Raw genomic sequence first — 26345 nt, forward strand, 5'->3', positions numbered from 1 at the left:
GTCGAATCGGCATGCGACCCAGCCTGCGAACAACACTTCTTTCTCTTTCTCTCTCCGCTTCCAGAGCTGGAATCACGGTTAACCTAAAGGTAGAGGAAGGGCGAGTCAGGGGGGCGGGGGAGGGGGGGTTTGGGGCTGGAGCTGGGCCAGGTGACATGCTGGAGCAAGGCCATTATGGTAGCAGAGGAAGAGGAAGTCGGGGAGCTGGCGGACGGGAAATAGGAAATGGCAAGGAGACAGAGTTCTGAATGAGGGGAGAGGAGGGAACATGAGCCTGGTCGAACGAGGAGGCACGGGGGCGGGGGGGGGTGGGGGGGGGCGGGGGGGGGGACGGCAACAAAGAGGCAGTTGGGAGTTGAGGGTAAATATGAGAGAATGTGATATGAACAAAGAGATACAGAAAACACGTGAGCCATCAAGACACAGAGCGGTGAAGCTGAAGAAAGGGGGGAAGAATGGATGAGATAAAAATAACAATGGAAAGATGCAGAGAGAGGTTTCCCAGACCATCTCCTCTCTTCCCCTGCTGTTTCCCCTTGCTGTGCTGGGGGGGGTTTGAAGTCCAGAAGGGGCTGGAGGACTTTCCGTGTTGCAGACCAGGCCCCTCTAGACCAGTCATTCTCAACCTTTTTTTATCTCAAGGACCCCTCATGTAGTCCACATTAGGCCCTCGGACCCCCATTTGAGCCAACTAATATTTTTATTGTTAGATACGATCTTGTCCAGAATTCCACGACTATCTGTATTGCAGGTAGAGAGATAACAGTGGAACTATGATCAAAATAGTCTATATTTCTTCTACCTTCTCTAATTGTGGTAACTTCTTGTAAATTAAACGTGAAGTTTGATAATTCATCATGCTTGCTGGGGACCACTGGAACCCCCTCAAGGACCCCTGGTGGTCCCCGGACCCCACGTTGAGAACCACTGCTCTAGACTTCACAGGGCCTCGGGATGGGCAGAGGTCTGCTTAATGTTTGGCCATACATTATTATTATTATTTCTGCTCTTGTCTTGTGCTTATTCACTTTGTCGAAACATTGAGCCTCCTCCTTTTCTTTCGTTTAAGCCTCTCTCTCTCTCTCTCTCTCTCTCTCTCTCTCTCTCTCTCTCTCTCTCTCTCTCTCTCTTGTCTGCCTTGTTTCCCTGTTTCTTTTCAAGGAGCGTGTTTGCTCTTTGAATGTAATAGTATCTTTAAGTAAAACAAAATCCGCCGCTCTTAATTCTTTACTTAGCAATTCCCCTATCGTACTGTACATGATCATAGTAGGATCATAGGAATATTTTCTTACATCCGCTGTCTCTCTCTTATACTTCTTACAGAAAATATTTCATAAAAGATATACAATCTATATTTAAATATTCACAAGAAGGCTTATAGTGCATTTGTCATGATAATTATGATGAAAAAGGGAACGAGTGATTTTCGAATTAGTTTCACCACTTACCTAATATTTAAATTTCCTGAAAGTTGCCACATAACATTGCCACAACATCAAAAGACAAGACAGGACATCAACCGTGTAAAAAGAGGGACGATCCACGGTAGAAATATTTAATTCCTTTAACCTTTTTCTTTAGCCCAAAATACAAAGTTACGGGACTACAGTCTTCTAAAACGTCAAGGAAAGACAGAAAAAATAAGATATATGCATGTAAGGCATAAATATGAATCTAAGAATATATTTCTAATGTTTCTGGTATCTTCTACTTTCTCTCCCGTCTCTAGGTCTCTAACTGGCTGCTGAAGATGATATTTGCACCCATAGCAGGCCCTGAATTTTGACCTGAATAAAGTAAATAAACAGTTTACCAGTCCTCTGCCTACTTTTGCTGAAAACTGGTAATCACCGGAAAGCATTTTAAGCCTTTAATTAGCCTTTAAATTCTGTCTCATTCCCCTAACAGAGACGCTCTGAGTTGCTCTTGGCTAACTAGCAGTGATGTGTTAAATAGCTGCCGGCCTGGCAGGGCCCCCGAAAACCTCTCTCTACCTCCGCCTCTACCTTCAAAGTACAAAGTCCACCAGTGTTCATAAGTGCGCCACAGCCTCACTGCTAACTTTAAGTAGCTCCTTCAGCCTCTCACCGGCCCCTGCTGTCCCTCCTGGCTCCTTAGAGAACTAGTCACAATAAACCACATGCTCAAAACTAGAGGAGTCCCACAGCTGGGAAACATGCTGTATCTGTATCTCCATCGCTTCTCTAGTTGATAACTCTCTCTCTCTCTCTCCCTCTCTCTCTCTCTCTCTCTCTCTCTCCAGCCACTCTCTTCGCTCGCTCTATGCCCTTTTATCTCTTTTTTGTCCTACTTTGTCTGTCTGTCTCTCAGTCTCGCTCTATTCTGTCTCTCTCTCTAGTTAATAACTCTCTCTCTCTCTTTCTTTCTCTCTCTCTCTGTCTGTCTCTCTCTCTCTCTCTCTCGACTACTCACAATAAACTCTGCTTAAGGGCTTTAAACCCAAAGACAAACAGTGGAGTGTTGTAGCACAAAAGCAGTTTCTTAACCACTGAGCAACCCGTTCCAAGACTACAAACACACTGAAGTGGCTTATTATGTTGCTAAGTGTATAAAGTGTGTGCGTGTGTGTGTGTGTGTGTGTGTGTGTGTGTGTGTGTGTAACCAAGTATATAGCTAAAATAGGTAAAGTGGTACTGAAAATGTTCTCTAGTGCTTGAATCTGGTACTGAGAGCCACTTGTAACTTACCAGAAATCAAAACAGACTTGATTTTCTGCCTCTTTCTCTAATGGATTATATCTCATTTTGTGCACAATGAGCCTGAACTAATGGTCTAAGTCTATGCTGTGCAGTAAAGTAATAGATTGTATCGGTCAATCATACATAAAGTTTAGCTCTGGGACTCATTACTGGCAGTGATGAAGTGGTACTCTACACCCTAATACCGACAATACAAGAGCTTTTTTTTTTTTTTTACAAAGCGATAAGGGAAAATGGTTTGGGAAATTTGATGCCTATCCAACCCTTGATTACTGAAATGATTACTGTCGAGAAAATCAAACTGACAATGATATATTATTGAACCTATTAGCTATTCTAAGATATTTGTTTAGAAACCAGTAATATTATTGAGGATGAGATAAGCAGTATTTTCAAAATCTTCAGCATATCAAGTGAACTTTTTCTCCCAAAATTGATTGAAAGGGCATTTCATATCAGACAATACATACTATGATATCAAAACAAAACAAAATGCATTCTGGGGCTGAAAAATGTATTTAATACTTTTATAAAAGTTATAGCCATAGCATAATATAACAAACTTTAACTGGGTCACAGAGTTCACAAATCATCGTCACCGTTTCACCATGTAACAAGACTCTCTCTCTTTTCTTATCTATTTTATCACTCTAATTTACAACTAAACGTACAGCCAAGCCATGTTCTGCCAAGGGAGACTTTGTTTTACTTTCAACTCATGGGTATGGTGGTGACTGAACAGCACTGAAGTGTCCATAATCAATAGAGAATATCTTCAAAGGTACTATTGCTTTTATACAACAGGTGTGTACTGTCTGCATTTTCATTCTCTTAAGTAGTATAGGCCACATACACACAACAGCACAACACAAGAAAAATCACAAAGCCACATAACCACAAGAGTTTAGCAACCAATACGGCATAACTAGCCATGCTTTATGGGAAATAGCGGTTGGAATACATACTGAAAAATCAGATTGCTCGGCTGAAACCACTGTATAATATTGCGTCATTAACCGAATATCACATATTGAACTGTTTGATAGTATATCTTTACCTTCCAATTCCATGCTGTGGCACATCAGTGTAGCCCCACAGTCCTCTAACTTGCCTCCTTCTAAATAAATGGAGAACACTAGAATAGGAATATTAGAATTCCAAATAAAATCTACTCTATCACCTCGAATCATAGGAGGATGATGAACTCTCACACCCCCACTGTCTTGACTTCTTCCTCCTATTTTTGGTTACAGGTGAAAGTCAGCAACAGTACAGAATACTCATCATAAAAAACAACAAATCAGAGTTTTATCTGTCTACAAAAAGGAAACAAAAATCCAGCCACAGCTGTACTGGTAGGCATTTGGGGACTAGTCTCTCTCTCTCCCCCCACCTCTCTCTCTCTCTCTCTCTCTCTTTCTCTCCTTGCATTCCTCTGTCCTTCAGAGGGCAGGTTGAAAGGGCGCTATAAGTGGGGTGATGTTTGGGTAGTGTTTGGAGGCCGGGTTGGCAGGGGTTAGCACACAAAAGAGGCATGACGGCACGGTGCCAAGCAGGCCCCGGCTAGCAGCAGAAGGCCGCTGTGGTGTGAATCGCTGAGTTGACAGGCCGAGCGCGACACAGGGCCGGAGCTGGCTCTTTCTTTTTTTTGTCAACTTGTCTTTCTTTGCATTCTTTTACGGATTTGTGTTTATCTCCATTTCTCTGTCCGGTTAATTCTTACATGAACTCATCCTCTCGTTCTCTATCTCCCTCTCTCTCTGTGCCTTGAACCCAAAGCCTCGTCGAACAGCTCTCTCTCTCTCTCTAGCTCTCTCTTTCTCTCTCGTTTTCAGTCTCTTACTCTCTCTCTCTCCCTCCCACTCCCTCCGTTCTCCTGTCAGATGAGTTTTGAGAACAGAGCAGGGCACAAAAGTAAGACACCCCATAATAAGCGGTGACAAAGAAATGAAACAACAGCAGCAATAAAGCAGTGAAAAGAGTGTTTACAGGTCATTTAAAACCAGACAGACAGTTTTTTTTACTGTTTTAAGATGAAAATGATGATGATGGTGGTGAAGAAAAAGATGATTATGATGATGATGATGATCCCAGGGAGTATGCATGGAAGATTATATTAATTATGTGTGATGAAGACTGTGATGATGATGATGATGATAAACTAGCAGGATTATGGAGAGAGAGAAAAGAAGACATTCCTCTTTTCGAGACTAACTCGTTGAAACACAATCCAACTGGATCCATGCATTCACTGTCATGTAACATATCTATGTGACTGTGACCTTTGGACAATGTTTCCACTGAAATCAGAAGCTGAAAGCGGTAAGCAGAGTTCCTGCGTTTCCCCGCAGGTTCTTAAGTTATTTCTGGTAGCAGTATAGGCTTGGGGTGGGGAAGATAATTATAGTCAATATTGGAAAAGAATGTGCACATACAACATCAGAAGCACTGCTAATATGTTACTACCAATATGTTAACCAATAATATCTTTCTACCGATATTGGATATCAGCCAACAGTGCCGTCCAGCTCAGATATGATCGATCTGATGCAGGCTAATTGATTCCATATTTATTGCATAATTAATCAATACTACACTGGTTGTCTATGGGAAGCCCTTAACCTGAATTGATTGTAATACATTATTTTGATTGGATTCCACACAAGTATGTGTCAATATGTTATCATCATCCTGGGGTTCAATGGATTGTTTTAGTGTCTCATGGTCCAAATATGATTCAGATGCTTTTTCTGCCCTGCCAAGAATAAAATGCTGGAGGAAACAGTGAATACTTGTGTTTTTTTATCTACTGGCATGAAAATTGTCAAATTGAAACATATTGAATATTGGCACAAAATACGTTTAGGCTGTAGGTTGTTTCCACATTAGATTCCAGATGGAGATAGGATTTCATTTTTTGTGAAAAAGTCACGTGCTTAACATGCAATTTTTGTCTTTTATGTATGCGCCCTACCAGTGACTTTTCCATGCAAATCAATTATAGCGGAGCATTTTTGAGGGGATAAAACACTGTGACATTCATCTATTTTTGAGCGCTTACTTGTAGTGTTTGTTCTGGTGAAAGCTGATTTTGATTTTGACACTGTCACACTCTGAACTGACACTTTGACCTGTCTTGTCAAGGAGCAAATTTTCATTCCAGATTGATTTAATAAGGAACTCAACATTTTCCTTTTCGGTATAAGGAACAACAAGACACTTCCACTAAGTAGACAAACACATAAAACTTTCCAGTGAGTTGGATCCTCTCGTATCAACGCACGGTTCCATGAAACGATTCTTAAATATTGCCTCTATAATAAACACAGCAGTGCGAGCCAGGGCAGCAGCCATGAATCACACGACTTATCAAAGCAATTAGGACTTCCAGGCAGAAGCAGTGACAATATATGAGTGTGGAATGCAGAAAGACACACACACACACACACACACACACACATAGGAAAATACAAACAAACCAATGAGGAGACAAAAATAGTGCACTCACACACACATACACACAGAGAGGCTTTTCATCTGCACCCTGACAGAGGCACTTGCAGGTCTCCTTCCCTAAAATGGCCGATAGCTCTCCAGTGGAAGCAAATGGGAACCACTCTGTTTCGCAGCCAGAGGAAATTCTCTTCTTCTTCTCCTCCTCCTCCTCTCACTTTCTTAATCTCTCTCTGTCATTCTCTCCATATCATTTTCTCGCTCTCTTTCCCTTTATCCCTGCCGTTTTCTCTCTCTCTCTGACTCTCTCTTTCTCTGTCTCTCTGTCTCTCGCTCTTTATTCCCCCCCCTGATGACAGAGACTCCAGTGTTTCTGCAACTCTTTCTTAATACCTGCTCTGTTTATGTTTAGGGCCTCATCTGATAGTGTGTGTAAGGGCTTGTTAGATGAAAGCCGCGGAGAGAGAGAGAGAGAGAGAGTGAGAGAGAGTCACAAGGGTGGACCGGACAGACAAGAAGGCGTCGGGCGAGCCGAACTTCCAAAGTCCCTGCTGATTCCAATCGCTTTTCTTCCTCGGTGGTGTGAAAGTTGACAAAAAACTACGATAGCAGAGATCACTTTTCTCTCGCTCTCTATTTCTTTTCTCTCAGTTTCTACATCTCTTAATTAGCTGTCCCACTTTGGTGAATCACCTCAAGTGTTCACAGTGGCTTTTTCATCGCCTCATAGACACGCACACACTCGCGCCACACACACTGACACATACCACTCGAAAACAAGCGGACCACACAATCTATGTTGGACACAAATCAAACATCCACAGAAACCACAGAAAGAAAGAACAAATTAAAGAGAGACTTTTAAGAGAGGCGAGAGGTTAATTCTTTCTCCCTTTGGCCCCGTGTGATTAAGCCGTGTATTAGTGACATGAATGGGACAAATTGGAACCGGTAAATAAGTTATTAGGGGAGATGAGCTCATGACTTCACCACTACTGGTGAACAATTATCCCACACCACAGGGGGAAAAAACAAAAGCACACAATTCAGGGAGACTCCCGCTAAGGCACATACTTTGGATACTGGCTGTATATCGAAGTATTTGTTCAAAAATATAAATATAAATATAAATATACACTTTAAATACATACAAATAAATAAATCAAGTTTAGTAGAATAAGGGCTAGATGATTAAGTGTCTTGAGGCAAATTTGTATCAACCTCTTTAGATGCTATAAATGGGTCATCTGTAATTACATTTAATTTCCATGGGGAATAGTACAAAATACCAGGTGTGTGAATACAAAATACCCTCCATGTAATGTTCATCTGTGTCTGACAAGCAGGTTTTTAGTACAACATTATTTGATTTGCATTATAGCCTTGGGTTTTTAGGCTGATTAAAACAAACAAAACCTACATGAGCACATGAACTTAGCCAAATAAATCACCAAATATATCACCGATTTGTGAAATCTGATTCAGCTGTCTGGTAGAGCTCATGGTCGCGATTAGACGGCTCTAATCTGCTCCATAGGAAATCAGTCTTGCGGCAACTTTGCGTACAAGATACCCACAAGCCTAGAAACTTCCTGACCAAGTTCTTTTCTGTCTACAGTAATGAGTCATCGCTTATTGTCCCGAGCAGGCAGCAAGTTTACAATGTGGCAATACCAGGGGTTTTAAATACTTATCTCTTCTCTTCATACACAAAAGATCAGAAAGGTCATGAATACCACATCTGTCCTCTAAAGAAATCTTAATCTGGAGAACTTGCTCTGATCTGCTCAAAACTCTGTGTAGAGTTAGTGGTTTTGAAAGAGGCAGGCCTGCTGCTTTTTTGTGTTAAATCTGAGCTAGTTTGCAGTAGTTTGTCTATTCAGCATCCTCTCCTCTCTCCAGGGGAAATGTCTTCTGTGGCTCTGTGCAAGTTTGTTGGACACTAAACCACAACATCACGGCTTCATCTAAAGAAACAGCAGCTTCCATAAAAAACATAATGGGCTATATTACTGTATGTTACTAAGCTATGTACTGCACATATAGTTTAACTGCAAAAACGAATGTGATTTCTTATGGGCTACTTAGCAGGGAAGGATATCTTTGCCAGAGAGAGCTTTCTTAGCATTTAAACCTTTCATTGATATTTCAAGGAATAATAAAATATGAAAAATAAAATGAAAAATAAAACCGTGATCAGAAATTATTTTTGATTATGTTATGGTTTCTAATACCCCCCACCTTCATAGATTTTATAATGACTTATAAATCCCTTATACTGTTTGTACTACTTGTCTGGGTTTTGTGCATGAAGGCTGGGGTTTCACTACCACCTTTGCAACTATTGAGCAACTGGTTTTACAGGCCTATTAAAGTTGTATCCAACTTCTGTTGGGGAGTGTGTTAAAACAGGTTAAATATAAAAAAGAATATGTTCATTGCATCATGATTATAACAAAGTGAAACCTTTACCTACGTTGGAGATATATATTCTATCAATTAGATTGCTTTGCTTAATTGATTATCAACCAACACCCAACTTCTATGGTCCAGGTCACTAAACCATTTTAGTTTTTTCATTATAAACACATTAACACGGTCATTGTTTTCTTATACATTTCATATAAAACCGTTAGCTGTGACTGCAACTTGTCCTGCCAGCCACTTTCTACCGGTCAAGTCCCAGCGCTGCGGTGCGCTGCAGCAACAGGTTTCCCACAGCAGCAGCAAACTGTCAGGCGATTCATACCCTAAATAAACAAATACAAGCGCCTAAAACTGGGTTACATAAACTTCACATAAGCCCTTGAGCCTCCCTGACCGTATTAAGTAACGCATAGCCTACTGTACATTGACAGAGAGAGAGAGAGAAAAGTCTGACTTACCTCTTTTTCTCCTTATCGGCCGTCATGTTCTCTGTTATGCAAAATAACCCACTTGACAATGGCGTAATTCCCCGAAAGTCTAAGTCCAACTTCAGACAGGAGTTTCAACAGAAAGGGAAATAGCCTACATGCACATGCAAACAGTGCAGTGAGGCGCGCACTCTTTTTTTTTTTTGCGGTCAAAACAAGCCACTCAGATTATGTCATTAAACCTATTCCTCCAGTTCAGTCCATATTACCGGGCCGGTTTGGACTAGAAGACTGGAGGGGATCGGGGCTATACAGTCTCAGAGCACTGCCGAGGATTGTATAGCCTTTCACCCAGTTCACCCGGAGATAAGTCCACAGCCTGTTCCAACGTTGCGAACTGTCGGTAAAAGCCGCTTGTCAAAAGTTTCCTCGCTGGCTGGTCTGAAACTCCCAAAGCCCCCTGGCGCTTCGTCCTCTGCGCGGCGCTCAGCTGGCCCGCTGACAGCCGCTGTTCAATCCCGCCACGCTGATTGGTGCAAAGCGCCGCGGGGCACCGCCTCCAGCAGACCCGCCCCCCCCCCTCCCGCTGCACCGACTGTCGGTCAACCCACCCACCTGTACAGCCCCCCTCCCCCTCAGCCCTCCCTCCTCTGTTCTGATGGTGGGGCAGCTCCCTGTCCCATGTAGGCTAATGTCTGTAGTGCTGGATGGGCTGGGGCAGATCGTTTGTGTTGTAATACTACTACTACTATTACAACAACTACTACCACTACTTCTACTACTAATGTTTACTTTTACTTAGTTTTACCGTTTTCAACAGTGTATGTGTCCAGTGGTGGATAAAGTAGTCAAATCGTTTACTTGAGCAAGAAGAATACCATAATGGAAAAATACTCCAGTAAAAGTAAAAGTCCTGGATTCAAAATTTTACTTCAGTAAAAGTAGACTATATAGGTCTAAGTATTGACAGTAAAATGTACTTAGGTATCAAATGTAAAAGTAGGCTACTTTAACTGAAGAATGGTCCTTTTCAGAGAGTTAAATTATTGAGGCATTAAACTGTAGGAAGTATTTTAATGTTGTTCAGGTGGCGTTAGGTCTAACTACTCCATGTGGGCTACTGTTGGGGAGTTTAAACTTTAATTTTATAAGCTTATATGTTTTCCATGTAAAACTTCATTCTGCAAAGTAACTAGTAACTACAGCCGTCAGATAAATGTAGTGGAGTAAAAAGTACAATATTTCCCTCTGAACTGTAGTGGAGTAAATGTATAAAGTCTCACAAAATGGAAATTCTCCAGTGCAAGTACCTCTAAATTGTACTTAAGTACACTTGAGTAAATGTACTTTGTTACTTTCCACCTCTGATTGTGTCTCATAACTCATAACCGAGCGGCCCCCATGCCTGGGATTGAATCAAGTTTATTTATTTGATGGTCATGGGGAGTGACGCATTAATAATGTTCTATTATATGTCTACTGTCATAGTCAGTTCTTATAAAACTCAACTCTGTTCTGGCTGTAGGCCTCTAGTTACATGTTTATACCTATTTATACCCTGGAACTAGATGCAATACTCTCTAGGTCTGTATATACTCCTGTTTATTATGATTATTATTTTTCCTCCATTACTGACTTCTATAGCTTCCCAGTCAGGTTCCAACAGCAAACCATAGCCTACTGTATAAGCCTATTTCTTACATTTATATTTTAATTTTTTTATATATTACTTATACATACATATTGCTTCTTGATATGCTACCACAAAAAGAGACCTATTCCTTAATTCTACTTAAAAAAAAAATGTATACACTGCTTTTAGTTGATTTTTTGTTACATGTGACAAACGGCAGGAAACCACCAAGTCAAATGCCTTGTATGTGTTAACTTGCGTGGCCAATAAGTCTGACTTGTGAGTCTAATAAAGATATTAATAGACTTGAGGGTGGCGCAGTCGCTCAGCGCCAGCAGGAGGAACAACCCTGGTTTGATTCCCAGTGTTGTGCCAAAATTTCCCCTAAAAAAGTGTTTGCCCCAGTGGTAAAGCAAGGCAAGGCAAGGCAAGGCAAGTTTATTTATATAGCACATTTCATACACAACGGCAATTCAAACGGTGGTGTGCCTCGTTGTGATCGTCCCGTGGGAGACATGCACTCACTAAATGTATAGCCTGAACACTTGTGGTTTGAGATAAGATCACAAACAAGTGTGAGCTGCATTCATTATGAGCCAACTAGGCAGGTTGCGTTCGGTAGGCTACTTTCATCCTGCGTAATCTTGTGAAATGCTTTTTTAAAATGTTGTCTTACTCTTTTCAAAAGCCAGTAATAGGAAAAGATTCCACAAACACTGAAATGATTTTGTTATTTTCTTCCCTGGCGTGAAATCAACACAAAGACACACCGCCAAGGGAAACACATTTTTTAGGGGGGAAAACAAGCCCTGTGATGGTCTGGTGACCTTTGCAGGGTGTTTCCCTGCTTTCCGCCCAGTGTATACTGAGATAGGCTCTAGGATCCCTGACCACAAAGACCCAGTTTCCTTTGGTCTGAAGTCTAGATTTAGGAATGACCAGAAGACTCCTGCCCAGATCTGAACTTCTGAAACTAACAGTTAAACAGTTAAGTGATGCCAGAATTGATGGGATGTGATTGCTTCTGTTAGCATCAGTTAAAATCCGAGCTGCTGCTTTCTGTATAAGCTAGAGATGTTGGAGAGACTTTTGGTCGAGGCAGAAATAGAAGTTACTGGCAGCAGTTTAGGCACAACTCTCTTTACCTGAACATCAAAAGATAAAAGGTCTGCATGAAAGATGTTCCCTATACATTTCTGGTAGCTGGCTTGATTTTAGCGGATGGAGTATCAAGTTTATTTTGAATCATATGTATGGTATTATAGGGGGCAAATAGTCCAATATAATTCTTTATCAAATCAGCAGAACTAAAAATCACTTTAAGTTACACACTTAAGAGTATACATGCATTTGTGTTTGTATATGTTTGTCAGTCAATACATAATTCAACATATAACAGTCCTATCACATTCATAATGCAACATATTGCATGTTGTATTATAAGCCATGCCCTTTTCTGCTGGGATTAGGCTTTAAAGTAAAAATAGTGCAAGGCCAAGAGAGATATTACTTAGGCTCATCATGTCTTAAAGCAGTGGTTCTTGAGAGGGGTCCTCAGCAAATTGGTGAATTGCTAAACTTCACCATTATTTCATTTACAAGAAGTTAACACAGTTAGAGAATGTAGAAGAAAGACTGTTTTGATCATAGTTTCTCTGTTATCTCTCTACCTGCAATACAGATAGTCATGGAATTCTGGACAAAATCATATCTAACAACAAAAATATTCTCAGATTTAGGTCTGAGCGACAAAATCGTATCAAATGGGGGTCCGTGGCCCTAATGTGTACTAAATAGGGGTCCTTGATATGAAAAAGGTTGAGAATCTTTAAGGAATACACCAAGTTTTAGGGAAAATGGCCAGCTGGTCAATTTAGCGAGGAGAGTGAGGAGAGCATAGACACAAGTAGTTCAACACAGTATGTTTGTATCATATTTCGTGTAAATTTTACCAATCTCCTACATAAATTTGCCAGACTTGACCGCATTTGATTTAAGATGACTTACCATTTAGCTTTACAGCTGCTACATTGTTGGGTTCAACTGACTAATCTGCCTTACAACGTAAACATTTAAAGGCTATATAATGTATATTCATGCTGAGGTAAAATAAAAAATGTTACCTGATATATTAGAGAGAAAAACTACAAGTGAGTGCATCCTCATAAAAGTTACTGTTTTGCCCACCAAGGCCTGAAGATGTGCGACAGCTTCAGTGAAATTCCACACCAGGGTTTAGTTTCACACCTGCAATCATTTTTAGAAGAGCAGGTTCCAGCACATTTTTGACAAGGATAAGTACTTTTGGCAAAAAACACTGGCTTTCCTTGTCAACTTGTCAAACTCTCAGAGCACAAACAATTTAGATGGAAAATATTATGTTAGTGGCCAATTTACACACATATTCCTGCTTGACATACACACACATACACCCTTACATGTGTATTTCTTGAGAGAGGTCAGAGTGCAGGGTCAGCTACAGCAGCAGTTTGGGGTTTAATGCCTTGCTCAAGGACACTTCAGCAGTATTGGTGGGCAATATACTTTCATTATTAGCCAGGAACCCAACCTGTGGTCTGCCCCAATTTCTGACTTACAGTTCCTTTTAATCCTAGATATGCTTTAAAGAGCTTGGACCCCAAAAGTCAGGAGGATAAATAGCAGATTCAGATGTAAAAAGCTAAATAGAAATATACAAAACAGACATTTGTTTTTGACATCATGATATTTAATTGGTTTCCAAAAATCAAAATACACCTTCACATCCTTTTAGAATACAGTACATTTGGCACGCAGCGCAAAAAATGATTACATCAACATAACACAAACGAAGGGCATAAAAGGAATTCATAAAGGAAAAAAATAAAATAAACACAGGTCAGGTGACGAAATGTACAGACAAAGCTTCACAAATACAGGGACTGCAAAAACAATACCATGTACATACAGTAACATACTGCATATGACCCGAGGAAGGTGCTATGTTTGATACTGTATGTAAAAACATAATACTATTAACGTTTCCGTTGTTTGAAATCAACCTCATGCCATTGCGTGTAATATACAAATTCAGTTCAACTCGCTTCATTGACATTGACAACCAATCAAAAGGAGCTTCCTACTTGGAGTATTCTTCCTTTTTTCCTCTCACAAACATGAAGATAGTCAAAGTAAAGGGATTGTGAGTGGAAAATTTGGAGTTAGCATTTGGCATTTAGCGTTGAGGACCTCTGGGAGAGAACATCCTTTTTGGGTTGTAGTGGGACTGAGGGTCTGACATTTCAGATTGAAACTAAACTAAGATGCATCAGGAGACACATTCAAAACAATGAGTGGGGAGAGGGGAGGAGAGGAGAGGAGAGGAGAGGAGAGGAGAGGAGAGGAGAGGAGAGGAGAGAAGAGATCATAAAAGAACAGAAAAATAAAATCATGGACACCAGGAAATAAAGATAAAACCTGAAAAAGAAAATTGGAGTTGGTAGAAATTGGTTGCCAGTAATACTCTCCTAAACAGTATTACATTTGCACTGCTATCCATACTAACTGTACTGGATGATTCACTGACACAGGTGTGTGTGTGTGTGTGTGTGTGTGCGCGTGTGTGTGTGTGTGTCTGTATGTATGGGGGGTGGAGGGTGGGTATGTGTTAAGCAATAAATAGTTTTTCCTACCACTACAGCTACAGAATCTGAACTCTACTACAACTTCTATTATTACTACTTCTACTACCATTACTAATACTACTGCAGTTGCTATGTCTTCTACTACCGTCAGGACATGTACAGTGCTACCTTTGTCTCAGCCTTTGCTATTGTCCTATTTGCATGGCCTGCCAGGCTACATGGTAACTCGCCTGCTACAGATATAAATGTAGATACACACACACACACACATCACTGTTTTTGTTCACTTGTTGTGGAGCTGGGAAAACATGCATCCCCAAGTCCTACATTCACAGAAGAAAGCACTATTTCGCACAAATACATTGCCTCTGCACCTATTTATTTGTTGAGGCTCCTACCTCACATCCCTATAGTTAAGTAATGCACTAATTAAATTGGGTATGCAAAAATATATTTGTGCTTAATTGGTCTTGAGGCAATTTAACTGACTGAAATATTGACTAAACAGGTGCAGAGGAAATCCCTGTGTGTGGGATAATTCTCTCTTCCATGAGCCCTTACAGCCCAGAAATAAAATGTACTGTATACTTCCAGCAGCATCACCTTGTACCTCTGTGTGTGTGTGTGTGTGTGTGTGTGTGTGTGTGTGTGTGTGTGTGCGTGAGGTTTGAAGGAAGCACAAACAGCTGAAAACCAATGGTGGAAAGAAAGAAAGAAAGAAAGAAAGAAAAAAAGACACGCACATAAAAAACAATCAAGCAGCAGAACAGGCTTTGGTGGAAAAAAACATGTGTGACCAAAAAAAAAAGAGAAACAGTCTTACAAACACAGAGTATTGCACATGGACTTTTCTTGAAGTTTTTTAGATTCTATTCAATACACTATAATATCATACGCCTGACCATGCAACACGGGGTAACGCCTCTGGAGTTTTCTCTGAGGATTGTTTGCTAGATGAGCTTATTAATTAATTTATATACAAGGTGTGGGCTGTACAGGGAGGAGTGGGTGGGTCAGACACACGGTCACCTTGGTCATTCTTTTCGACCCCACGTGCGCGCGAGTCTTGCCGCATAGCAGGAAATCAGAGATTTCAAACACGTCAGCAACAAGACCATCCAGTAAAAACAAGATGACGACAACAGAAAATAAAAACGTACATTTAAATAAAAACAAAACATCGTAAAATATCGAGAGAGGGCACTTCTTCTGGACCCCACTGCCAATGCCGCACGCATACAAACACACCGCAGAACAAATACATTCAGTTTAACGCACATTCGTTCACGTGTACTAACACATTCACCTCTGCTAAAATCCATGACATTCATTTGGAATCACGTGGATTTGGATTTCATGAACAGGCCCGAGGCCTTAGTGACCGCAGGTCCAGTACAGTAACTGATCACACAGTCACACACACAAGGCATTTCATGATCAAGTGGTCATGGACAAGGATTTAAGGAGCTGACCCAGGAAGATTTTATTTCAGGAATCGCCAGGAGAGTTGGGTCCAGGAGCCGAAAATTGAACTTTGCGAGTCTTCCATTTAAAGAAATACTTTGACATTTTGGATTTTAGCCTGTCACTTGTCTTCACCAGACACTTGTCACAATGTCAAGTATCAAGTTATCTGAAAAACAGCTTGTTAGCATTGTCAGCATCCCTCATTAAATACCAATGGGTACTGCTAATTTGTTAGCTGGCAGCTAATGGTACCTTTTGGTTTTAATGAAGAACGGTAACAATATCCTACAAACAAGCTATTATTAAGAGAGGAGAATTTAATAATAAAGACAAGTGTTGGTGAAAGAAAACTAAACTAATGAAAATTCAAAATGCCATGGTGTCTCTTCTGAAGTCAACCATAAGTCGACAGTGTTGCCTCTTTAGTTTGGACTAAAGCACTGATACCAATTCAGACTCATATTCTAATTTCATCTTGATTTCAACAGTAAAAACCTTTGATTTCTCGCTTTTTGCATCTTTAACATCTCTATCTCCTTTTTACACTTCTATCAACACTGCATGAAATACGTTTCTCAAGACCTTATTCTTTCTTTGAATACAATCATTGGTTCAATGAAAATTTTTGCATTCACATATATACGGTTAGGGAAGAAAAACATTCTTAAACACATAAAATGACATACAGGATACAGCACATATACAGAAATGACAGTTTTACTCTTTCTAGAGGCATGTACACCCATGCATACATGCACACTTGTACACACACACTCTCTCTCTCTCTCACACACGCACACACACACGCACGCACACGCACACACACACACACACACAGCCCATGACCTTACCCGCCTAATTTCTTCAATACACAAACAAGTTGAAAACAAAATATTCTCTTTTCAATCCATAGTCCAGTGGTTGGGCTGGTGGTGGCGATGTAACACGTAACAATCCACCCCTCCGAACGCTCAGTTTGGTTTGGTCCGCTGCTCTGACTGGAACAGGAATGGGTCTGGACCGATCCACCGGACCTCTGACGACACGTAAAGGGGAACTGGGGCGTTTCTTACAGTACTTGACCTGCACTTCCATGACGCTTGAGCATACAGTTTGATGGGACATGCACAAAATGGACAAACAAGACGAGAGCACTGGAACGATGATGAGGGATACAGACGGTCTAGTATAATTCCTGGAGTGGTCTTGTCTAAGTTCCGCAGCACTCCTTCCAGAGGCCTCGTTTCTTAGTGATCACTGTTTCATTGAATACTGTGTCTTTGAGCTTGCAAGTTTATTTGTGTGTGTGTGTGTGTGTGTGTGTGTGTGCATATGTGGGTGTGTGTGTGTGTATGAACATAAGCAAGTGTACACGCGCATATGTGTGTACATGCTTACACAGGTTTGTGTGTAGAGTCCAATGTGTGTATACTATAGCGTGTGTGTAAGAGGTGTGTGTAGGCCACGGTCTACTCTCCAAAGTAGGAGAAGCCTTTGAACTCATCTTGGTTGATCTGCTTGATGATGGTGTCGTCCACCGGCGTCAGGACAGGCTCCTCGCGCGTGAAGTCCTGGTCAAAGTTATTCACGTCCCTTTTGGTTTTCTGGGAGAAAGAGAGATAAGAAGAAAGATAAGAGGGCGGCAGCAGCTTAGAGGTTAGGGAAGGAGGCTTCTAACGAGACGAGAGTTGGTGGTTTGAATCCCTGGACCAGCTGGGGAAATATAGATGGGAAAAGTGAATGAGACCATAACATTGAATTATTGCCCAGCCATAGTATGAATGTGAAGCAGGGCGTCACTGGAAAACAATATAAAGGTTATAATATAAAATAAGAGGAGCAGATTTAATTCAATAGTATTAGATAAGTTAGCTCAAATGTTTATCAGTTTTGGAAGATTTCATTCCTTAGTGCGAGCAATTTCACAGATTTGCTGTTAGATTGATGTGATTGTGATTCCTCAACGCAACGCAAAGCTCTATGAAGATTAATAAAGATTAGAGTAGAATTTCTTTAGTCAGAGATAGTTCTACCAAAAACAGATAAGAAAATATTACAAAATGTGTGTATGATTCTTTTAGGAACCATCTTGCTGCATCAGTGTTGAACAGCATGCAAAACGAATGTTCACATTTTGGCCTCAGCCCCCTTTAAACAGAATCCATTTTTCACACTTATCTGGGTGTGTGTGTGTGTGTGTGTGAACTCACGATGCGTGGTTTGAACGGTGGTCTGATCTTCCTCTGCTCCAGCAGAGTCCAGTCGATCTCTCTAAAGAACGCATGGAGCTTAATGGCCTCTTCCAAACCCTGAGCCACCACACAGCCCAGACGCTTGTTAGGACTCTTAGTCATGAACTGAGCAGTGAAAGAAAGAGAGAGAAAGAGAGAGAGAGAGAGAGAAAGAGAGACAGAGAGGAAGACAGAGAGAGAGACGGAGAGAGATGGAGAGACAGAAAGAGAGAGAGAGAGAAAGAGATAGAGACCGAGAGAGAGAGAGACAAAGAGGAAGACAGAGAGAGATGGAGAGAGATGGAGAGAGACAGAGAGAGAGAAAGAGATAGAGAGAGAGAGAGAGAGAGAGTGAGAAAGGGAAACAGAGACACAGAAGAAAAAGTAAATTTTCCTTCATTGTGCATTGCTACTGTCTATTTTATCATTTTATCAATTAAATTCACAATGGCATCATAAGTACTAGTAAGGTACACCATAAATCAGAAGCAGAATTGTCCCTCTGTATGAAAACTGATCAGCAGTATTAGCAGATGCCACCATATTTAAATTTTTTCTTCAAGTATTTATCAAGTACTTGAAAACTGGACCAGCACAGTTGCTCCAAGAGCTACTAAGTAGCCAGTCTGAGTTCAAAGAGTGGTCAGCGCTTATCATGTGACCTTAAAGTCCTTCAGCTGGATGACACGGCCAATCAGAGCCGAGAGCTGTGGTCAAGTGACTGGTCAGAGTCCAAGACATAGTCTGGTCCAAGACAAACACACACACTTTCCCACAAGGCTTTGCAGTCAAGCCGCACAACAGCCAAAGTAAACGCTTGTGATGGAAGGCTTGTGATGGAAAACTTGGACGGACAAACAAATGGATGGACAAGTGGACATGCGTGTGCACACACACACACACACACACACACACACACACACACACACACTCACACACACAGTAATGTCATGGATTCAAATAGAGCTACACAGAACGAATTAGCCGATGTTCTTCCAGTTAAGGAACAGGAAACGTGGATCAACATATGACACCAAGAAAAAGAGAATGAAAGACAAAACAGAGAGAGAGAGAAAGACAGACACAGATATGGGAAGACACTAATATGTCGCCCCTCCATCAACACACACACACACACACTCTCCCTCCCTCTAACTGACCGCTTTGAGGATAGACACGGCCTCCTTGCTGAGCCAGACGGGGTAGAGGACGTCGTCATGGAGGATGGACTCAAACAGATCGTCTTCATTGTCGGCTTCGAATGGCGGCTGCCCGGCCATCATCTCGTACATCAGCACCCCCAGAGCCCACCAGTCCACCGACGGGCCGTAGTCCAGCTCTTGTAGGATCTACACACACACACACACACACACACACAAAAAGGAGAGAGCACTTAATTCAGCACTTATGTGTTGATGTGCGCATACCATGTTGTTGAAATCAGGTGTTTAAAAAAAATCGTATCGCACCAAAACGAAACATAGAAGAAGAGAGGAACAGGAACATGGAGGCGACTATAGCAATGCAGCTTAAGGAGTGGGATGTGTTGGAGCCGAGCTTGAAGAGTTGGATGCTGTCATGGCCCTATGATCAACCAATCAGAGTACGCAACACCTACGGGGAGATTCAACCCCAAATACGCGTCAAATAGCGTCAGTTTACGTGCAGAAACGCTATTTTCATTGAAGTATAAAGAACATTTAACGCAAGACAAATCCATACTTGTGTATATGTACAGTATGTGTAGGTGTGGACAGCCGTGTGTGTGTATGCGTGTTCAAGGTTACCTCAGGTGCTATGTAGTCCGGCGTTCCACAAAAGGTGGTGGTGGTGACTCCGTTGAGGATCCCCTCCTTGCACATGCCAAAGTCCGCCAGCTTACAGTGGCCCTCCGCATCCAATAATATGTTGTCCAGCTTCAGGTCTCTGCAGAAAGGGGAAAGATGTCGGGGGTGACGGGTGGACAAGCAAGGGGAAATTGGTTAATTATGCATGTTGAAGAAAATAGTAGTCCGATTATTCGAATTTGGGAAACATGCACGCACATACAAACACATGAACCTTCTTTGGGGCAAGGCCACAGAAAGGAAGGAATTAAGAAAAAAACTGGTATTTTTAAGTCACACATTTCCTTTTGAACTGGTGATCCAATTTGAATGATGCGGCCTGCTCGTAAAGGACCACATTTTCAAGAAAAAACCTAGAATTCACTAGAACTGTGAGTCATGGGGTTTTCACACTGCAGCAGTGATATTTTAGTCTTTACAGAAAGCAGTGTGCTTCATTGTTGTTTGTCTGTGTCTCCAAAACCAGAGCGGAGAAATATAAATTATCCCTGGGAGAAATAAATAAAATACAGGATGAGAGAGATCAATGGAGAGGGGGAGGGTGTGTAGACCTGGAAAAAGAGAGAAACCAGAGAGTTGAACTGGAGATAGAGAGGGGGGAAGGAATGGATTTGAGGGAAGGGAGGGAGGGTGGGAGAGAGACAGAGAGGGGGAGAGAGAGAGAGAGAGAGAGGAGGAACAGTCGGAGAGATAAGAGCAGCGGTGTTGAGAGATGACTGGGCCGGCCGTGAACGCAGCCGCTCTGGGCTTGATGGTTGATCGCTACAAAAATGTCAACATCTCCTTTACTCTGCCATTCAGCCTGAGGTGTTTTCAAAAACACAGCCGCCCTGACAAGCCAGGGAGGAGATTAAGCACGTGCATGTGTGTGTGTGTGTGTGTACAGTATGTATGTGTGTGTGTGTGTGTGTGTGTGTGTGTGTGTGTGTGTCTGAAGTCAAGGGCTTATACAACTGTTCTGTTTTTGCAAGCCCCAAATAAAAAGGCAGCTTACCAATCCTGTTTCAGAGCTGGCCTGAATCGCTGGTGAAAGTGTGTTCGTTCTGTCCCATCATGCTTTGCTCTGACATTGAGGGGGTTTCCTCTTAGTGAAACCCCCTCAAGTCAATTAGAGACTCTACAGGAATAAATGAAGTATTACACAGCCTCAGTGGAAACACCACAGAGCCTATTGGCAATTTACAGGCTGATCTGGGGCCACAGTAACAGACATTTGGTGGATGTTTTCATTCAAAATGTCTTACAGTGCTATTGCATACATGTATTTTTCTTGTTTCCACGGTGTGTGGCGCAAGTGGGAATTGAACACCAGACGTTGGCAGTAATAGTGCCTTGCTCAAGATATTGAGCTATACAGGAGATTGAATGCACAATCTAGCTGTCTTAGTTTAAAGGCCGCATGAAATCGCATCTTTACTTCCTGGATTTGATACATTTCCTTGTTGAAACAGGATGTTGCGCCGGGACATAACACAATGAGGGATCACTCAAGTGTCTATACCAATGGAATATGAGTCAGGGAGAGAAAGGCAATTGATGGGAGGGGTTTTATTGGTTAGAAATGTATATTTACGCCTACTAGTGCAGCATGAGGTCACCATGAAAGATACTCTGTTTTTCAGGAAGTAAAAGTAATGGGAGTGGATGTGGATTTAAAGGTAAGATATAGTGAGTGCCAGGGAAAATAACACTACTGCTTGCTCACACACACACACACACACACACACACACACACACACACACTCAAAACTGACCCCTTACGCTCCTCTACTGAGAATGTTAATGTTCAAGACATCTCTCTCTCTCTCTCTCTCTCTGTGCTCAAGTCTCACTTGACCCTTCCTCTCTCTCTGTCTCCCTGCAGTCACGTCTTCTGTCCTCTCCTCCGGCGCTTTAATTCCGGTGTTTACTGGTGTTTATTGCTTCACTGTTCCTCTGGATAGCTGATGTGTTCTCCCTCTCTTTCTCTCTATTTATCAATGTCTCTCTTTGTCTCTTATTCTGTCTCTCTACCATTTTCTCACTCCCTTTGAGACCCCCACTCTTTCATCCACACCCTCACACAGTGTTTATTCTTAAATGTATCATAGGTTCCCACCCTTGCTATCTCATACAGCCCACCTTCATGTGAGTAATGTTCAGCGTATTGCATGTCACCGCATCTCGCAAACAGCCGCTGTATTTCAACATGCCGTGTGATGCTGTGACTATGAGCTGTATGGAAACAGTAAAAAAGATTTATGCTCAGGTTTAATACTTGATCAAACACGAACAGCTTGCTGCGGTTAAGGCAAGTCTCTAGAGCTTGAGTAACGTTAAACACGCATGGCATGCTAACGCGCCTCAAGTTCGAAGGAAAAAACAACATGACAGTCACCTGCAATGGAGCATGACAATTTGCCTGAAACCAAATTTTCAGGTTTGGGTCAGGCTGAGGTTAGAAAAGTATTGTTGGGTATAAATGATTATGATCATTAGAAAATGATTATCAATCTTGGTGCTTTAGTCGTATTCGGTCTCACAAAAAGCTTTGGATAGAATTTTTGTATTTCTTGGTGGTCTAGCCTCAAAAGTTTCACTCCAGAGACTTCAGCGGAGATAAATGGAGAATATGTGGGATTGGTGATTAAGTGTGACGTGGTGTCGACATGTCAGGTCCTAATGAAATGTTTTGACATTGATTCATTGATTCTAGTTCATTGCAAGTTCTCTTTCCAGGGGATACATTTCCGATATTTTATTTAACAGAACTCCGCATAAACTCTCACACTTTCCCGACTGGGAGCTACCCAGTACAACCACCGTCTTGTACTTAAGCTTTTGTGGTTATGTGCCTTGCTAAAGGGCACATCGATGGTCTCTGTTATGGGAGGAGAGAGCGGTGCTTGTTCTGTATTTTCCCAGATGGAAAATGAATCTGGCAGCCTCCTGGTTACCGGTCTGCATCTCTCACCTCCAGGCTACTTCCACCACATTACTTTTGAATTGAACACCTGCAGCAAGGATGAAAAATAGCAAATGATTTGTAATGCATTTGTGATTGAATTTACATAGCAACTGACGTTAATCGTTTTATTGCACATCACTTTGCTGCAACAAAATTTAATATTAAGTGGCTGCAGGTGTTCAACAGCACTAATGGAATGATATTTATTTATTTGAAGATGTTTTATTGTGGTGTGCAGGAAGCGTTTCAACCTGCTTGAGTCAAGCTGCGGCCAACAATTTATGTTGCACACTGGGAAACTGACACAATTATAGATATAATTTTTCATCCATTGTGTTATTTCCTATTTTCCTTATTGCAGAAGAATTGAATCAGTATACATGAATGTGCCATGCACTCATGAATCTTCTTATTAAAGTGTTATGAATGCTAATGAATGCTATGAATTACAAACTGCAGTTCATGTAAAGTGTTACCAGAAATGACAGCAATGGCAATAGCCAATTAATTGTAGCTGTTTTAAAGATTTACATTAACATAAGACATTTAGTGGATGTTTTCATCCGAAGCACCATTACCATGAGTTCATACAGGGTATTATCACATATGTCTGTGCATAGGTAGGTAGGAGTACATGAATACCACTTCCTCACTGCCAATACAGATCCTGAGTACCAGAAGCTAGGTATCAGCCAATGTACCAAACTGATCCTCCACTTTTACTGAAAAATACATCATCTTAATTTATGGTTTCCAGGGAAAAATGAATGAAATCTAACCAATTTCGTCAATTAGAGAGCTCTAACATCTCTCTATATGTGAAAAAGGCAGAACATTTTGTCACTTTGCATCACAGATTCTCTTGGGATTGAATTTTAGTTAAGTCCCTAGTTAATGAAATTCCTTTATATGACGTTTCTTCAGAAAAGCTTAAATATCATTCAAGAAATGTTGTCAATAAACAGGAACTATTCTGTCAGCACTGTGAGGACCTCTGCTTGGAGTTTGGCAAACATCTCTATTGTATATCATAACACACACACACACACACACACACACAGTATACACAGACACAAATGGACACACTAGCAATCAGGCTCAATTGAGAGCATTTCCTGTGTTTCGTTTTAATCTTGAGTGATTTTTCCATTACGTACTCAGCGGCAACCCCTGTGCACTGTGACAGCTAACCCCTCTCTCTCTCTCTCTCTCCATCCACTCTCTCTCTCTGTCTCTCGCCCTCCATCCTTCTATCCTTCCATCCATCCCCTCTTCTCTCGGCCTACAGCATGTTCCAAGCACACATCTCGCCAAAACATACAAACATACACAAAGCCCTGGACAAACATACACACACACACACACACACACACACACACACACACACACACACACACACACACACGCACACACACCGTATTGCCACTGTCTTATTTATCTGTGTAGAACCAAGGGAATCATACAGCAGGGTGGATATTATTTTATCAATATTAATATTGTAAAATATCTTTGTATACTTTGAACGTGCTATCAATAGATGGAACGACTACAAAAGACCATATAATGATGTTCTGTCAATGATGTTTTTAAGTATAGTCTAGTAGACTACCAAGCTCTGAGACCCTTGTGTGTGTATGTGTGTATGTGTGTGTATGTGTGTGTGTGTGTGTGTCCACCCTGGCATGCAATACAGGCTTCTACCAGTCGCCCTTAGACCAGTCCAAACCTGCTTTATCAACAGTATCACATACAAACGCTACTGTCTGCCTGTTCCTCACTGGTTTTAGCATAGCAGGGAAGAGGGAGGGTGGGAGGTAGAAAAGAGAGAAACAAGTGCTACTGTCCTCAAATGTTTTTCTTATTTTGTGGGAGGGGGAGAGAGGATGAGCACTGATGGGAACAGTGAGAGAAGGCGTAAACATATGGGGTGGGGAGTGGGCTGGGGTGAAGGGTAGAAAGGGAGGAGAGGAGGAGAGAACAGGGAGGAAGGAGGGAGGCAGAGGATGAGAGAGAGAGAGAGAGAGAGAGTGAGGGAGGGGAGAGGAGAGAAAGTAGGAGGCAGGAGGGAGGGAGGCAGAGGAGGAGGGAGGAGAGACACGGGACATAATGTTCCCGAAACACTTGTTGTTCATCTTCTTTCGGTCAACAAAGTAGGTCAGGGAGGAGAGAGGGAGAGGGAGACAAACAGAGAGAGACAGGCAGGGGAAGACAGAGAGTGGTGACAGAGAGAGAGAGACAGAGAGACAGAGAGAGAGAGAGAGAGAGAGAGAGGATCAGGTAGCGTAAGCAGACCTTGAGTCAACTCAGTCATCCTAAATTAACACGCAATCGTGTGCGTGTGATGTCTGAATGTGTGTGCATGCGTGGGCGTGAGTTTGTGTGTCTACACTCCCTGTCAACTTCTGACAAAGCAATATTCACTATATCAAAACAGCATGACTAAGAAAACAACGTCAGAAGATTGAACCATTAATCTCAATGTTGTCAACTGCTGCGTAGAGTCATACTCTGCTTTGAACCTCAATATGGGAACGAAACCTTGCTGAAGGTGTGAAGGCGAACAATGTGACGGGACTTATAATAATAATTAAAATAATTCCAGCATTGTGAATTCATGCAATTCCCTTACAAAATACATACAAAAACTATTGAATATACATGCTGTAGAGATGAAAAAGTTGAGCTCTTTTTGAAGTTTTTGAAGAACTTTTTTCTCACATCATTTCATTTAATATGCTAAGTTGACAGATCTTTTACATTGACGTCATCTGATAGAGTGTTCTCCATGATAAAACACATGACATTAATGGTTGGTTTTGCAGCCAATAGCCATAGAGGTGCCAAACACAGAACAATAGCTGCTAGCTTTTGGTTGACGTCTTAAACGTTAATGATTTGAATTAAATCATTATGGCGTGAAGCCCAAAAACACATGTACACACACACACACACACACGCACACACACACACACACACACACACACCACGCCAAACAATAGTGCTACATTTTAATTTTATGATTATAACAAGGCCCCAGTCATTAATAAAACAATTGTAATAGCAACAGTTTGAGACAATGTGTCCTGATCTAGCAGGCACCAGCGAGGCTGGCTGCTTGTTGCTCTCAGATCACGTAGTCAGAACTGCTTTGATACTGCCGGGACAATAGCACTAGACTGCAGTCTCACCGGCTTTCCTGTCCTGGAGAGAGAGAGAAATATATATATAGAGAGAGAGAGAGAGACGCTGAAAGTGAGAAAAAGGGAGGGAAGGACTGTATCAGAGAGGCAGGGAGAGAGAGGAGGAGAAAGAGAGAGTGAAAGAGTGACAGAAGCTATCTTTCCATCAAACTGTCACATGGATTTTAAGCAAATGAAAACATGAATTAGGCGCATTTCCATCAACTGGATTAAAGGTGGATAAATAAGCTTCCTGAAGATACGGCGCTACGGAACGACGGCAAAAAAAAAACATCCACCAGAGAAAATGGAGTTTGTCAGTCTTTGATCAGTATTAGGCGAGCTGTTAACGTTCTCTTGTGTCAGCTAATGCTGGCCATATTCCATGCT

General features: G+C 41.7%; 2 protein-coding genes across 2 annotated transcripts in view; both read right to left on the minus strand.

Annotated features, from left to right (window-relative positions):
• The window catches only part of epas1b (endothelial PAS domain protein 1b), a 52882-nt gene extending 43398 nt beyond the window's left edge, over window positions 1–9484 (minus strand). Inside the window, exon 1 of the mRNA XM_078288705.1 lies at window positions 9059–9484. Coding sequence (XP_078144831.1) covers window positions 9059–9084 — 26 coding nt within the window. The 5' untranslated portion in view covers window positions 9085–9484. The remainder of the gene's footprint in view (window positions 1–9058) is intronic.
• A 3908-nt stretch (window positions 9485–13392) lies between these two features.
• The window catches only part of LOC139929787 (protein kinase C epsilon type), a 74484-nt gene continuing 61531 nt past the window's right edge, over window positions 13393–26345 (minus strand). Inside the window, exons 12-15 of the mRNA XM_071922797.2 lie at window positions 19770–19908; window positions 19143–19331; window positions 17962–18108; window positions 13393–17355 (exon numbers count right to left, since the gene is read on the minus strand). Of these exons, the coding sequence (XP_071778898.2) occupies window positions 17221–17355; window positions 17962–18108; window positions 19143–19331; window positions 19770–19908 (610 nt within the window). The 3' untranslated portion in view covers window positions 13393–17220. The remainder of the gene's footprint in view (window positions 17356–17961; window positions 18109–19142; window positions 19332–19769; window positions 19909–26345) is intronic.

The sequence above is a fragment of the Centroberyx gerrardi genome, chromosome 15, assembly GCF_048128805.1.
Source record: "Centroberyx gerrardi isolate f3 chromosome 15, fCenGer3.hap1.cur.20231027, whole genome shotgun sequence".
NCBI classification, from domain to species: domain Eukaryota; kingdom Metazoa; phylum Chordata; class Actinopteri; order Beryciformes; family Berycidae; genus Centroberyx; species Centroberyx gerrardi.